Genomic DNA, 1,751 nt, shown 5'->3' with positions numbered 1-1,751 from the left:
GCATATGCAGAGGAAGAGTTTAGCCCCTTTCACACATACAGTACTGGTAAATTACTGGTAAGTTACCATTAATAGATCATGAGAACAGGACCTTTTCAAAAATCCCGGTAAATCGTCATATCGTTTTATGGAGATGACATGATTACTCTGAGCTGTTTACAAAGCTCCGCTGCTTTTTAATTAGTTATTCTATGTAAATATGCGCTAGATGGACATCTTTGACCATTGCGCCTCGCAGCTTTTTGTCGCGCTTCTCCATTCATCAGGGCTGCGACTATTATGCGCGTCTCGTGTTTAGAAGAGCAAAACATTCTGATTGGCTAGTAATGTTAGTTTGGTTGAGAGTGAAAGCTGTGCTCCTCTCATACCATTGGTTGGCGAACTCATGATCTCGAAAGTGATATCAATCAAGATTTTTTTTTTAAATGTAGGACTATTTTTTTCCGCAGCCAAACGCCCCACGCCGGAGATCCGGCACGGTGCCAGAGAACTTTAAGCCCTGAATAATGTAAAATATGTGAAAAATAATGTGTTTTTCGAACAACCTAGTATGAGAGCCTGTTCTAGTACACCCCCAAAACAAAATCAAGACTTTGTAAAAGAGCATAATAGGACCCCTTTAAGACTAGGTTTTGTGCTCCAGGGTCACATTTCAAACGTCCCATTACTACGAAACGACAGATAAACACTGTGAATGAACATAAAGGATCAACACTGTTCAGATTCACGCATCCAAACGCACTCGCTCCGGATCCTTCTAAGACGTCTTGCTCTGGCTGTTTCCGCTGGAGCCGTACTTGCCGTTCTTGGGGATCTTGTTGCTGGAGCTCTGCGGTGCTTTCTGCTCGTCTCCGGTCAGGAGGGCTTTGATTTCGGACGGGATCTTCCCCTGGTCCATGGCCAGACACCACTGCTTGTACTGCAGACACATGAACAGCATCAGCACGACTGAGTAGATTAGGGCTGGGAATCGGATTCCAGAATCGGATACTTGTTGTCAAATTAAAATTTCGATTCCGCCTATCGATTCCTATGCCCCTTTTTCTTCTTCTTCATCTGTGAGGACCGGAGCTAGCGATCTGCCAGGACCTTGCTCGCTAATCTAAGCGCTCCAAAGTCTGGCTACATTTGCGATCAGAAGCCAAAAAAGCTCAGTATAATATCTGTGATAGCTAAACATGTTGCAAGAGAGGCGTCATTCATCTGTGAGGACCGGACCTAGCGATCTGCCAGGACCTTGCTCGCTAATCTAAGCGCTCCAAAGTCTGGCTACATTTGCGATCAGAAGCCAAAAAAGCTCAGTATAATATCTGTGATAGCTAAACATGTTGCAAGAGAGGCGTCACCGCCAACATGACAAAGCACTTTAATTTAACAGATCGTTTAAGATCGCGAACATGAATCAAACACCAACATGATTCTATTCCTAAATCACAATGATTCATCTGTTTCATTCCTCAAACTTTGACGTGTGCGATCAATGTTGTGATCACGTGGTTCATCCGTGCTGCGTACGATCACATCATTGAACATTTAAATCTTCGTTTGCTCTGCATTGACCTAAAGAGAGCAGCGGTCTGTCATGAATGAAACAGCTTCACAGTCTCTTCAGACACACAGTATCATTATTTCTGTTACAAACATTCAAATCTTAGAAGTGCTGGGATAAAAGTTTATAGTTCGGATATAAACTCCGATGTGTACGGTAGCGATTAAAATAGAGTAAATCACCTTTTGAAAGTAATGTGACG

General features: G+C 43.1%; 1 protein-coding gene across 2 annotated transcripts in view; it reads right to left on the bottom strand.

Annotated features, from left to right (window-relative positions):
• Window positions 1-582: 582 nt before the first annotated feature.
• LOC107710077 (cAMP-responsive element-binding protein-like 2) overlaps window positions 583-1,751 on the bottom strand; it is a 4,312-nt gene continuing 3,143 nt past the window's right edge. For both annotated transcript variants that reach the window (XM_016514779.1, XM_016514780.1), the window contains exon 3: window positions 583-919. In XM_016514779.1, coding sequence (XP_016370265.1) covers window positions 758-919 — 162 coding nt within the window. In that variant the 3' untranslated portion in view covers window positions 583-757. The remainder of the gene's footprint in view (window positions 920-1,751) is intronic.

This window comes from Sinocyclocheilus rhinocerous, unplaced genomic scaffold (assembly GCF_001515625.1).
Source record: "Sinocyclocheilus rhinocerous isolate Xijiao unplaced genomic scaffold, SAMN03320098_v1.1 scaffold1589, whole genome shotgun sequence".
Taxonomy (NCBI): domain Eukaryota; kingdom Metazoa; phylum Chordata; class Actinopteri; order Cypriniformes; family Cyprinidae; genus Sinocyclocheilus; species Sinocyclocheilus rhinocerous.
This window is presented reverse-complemented; position numbering and strand designations above follow the sequence as displayed.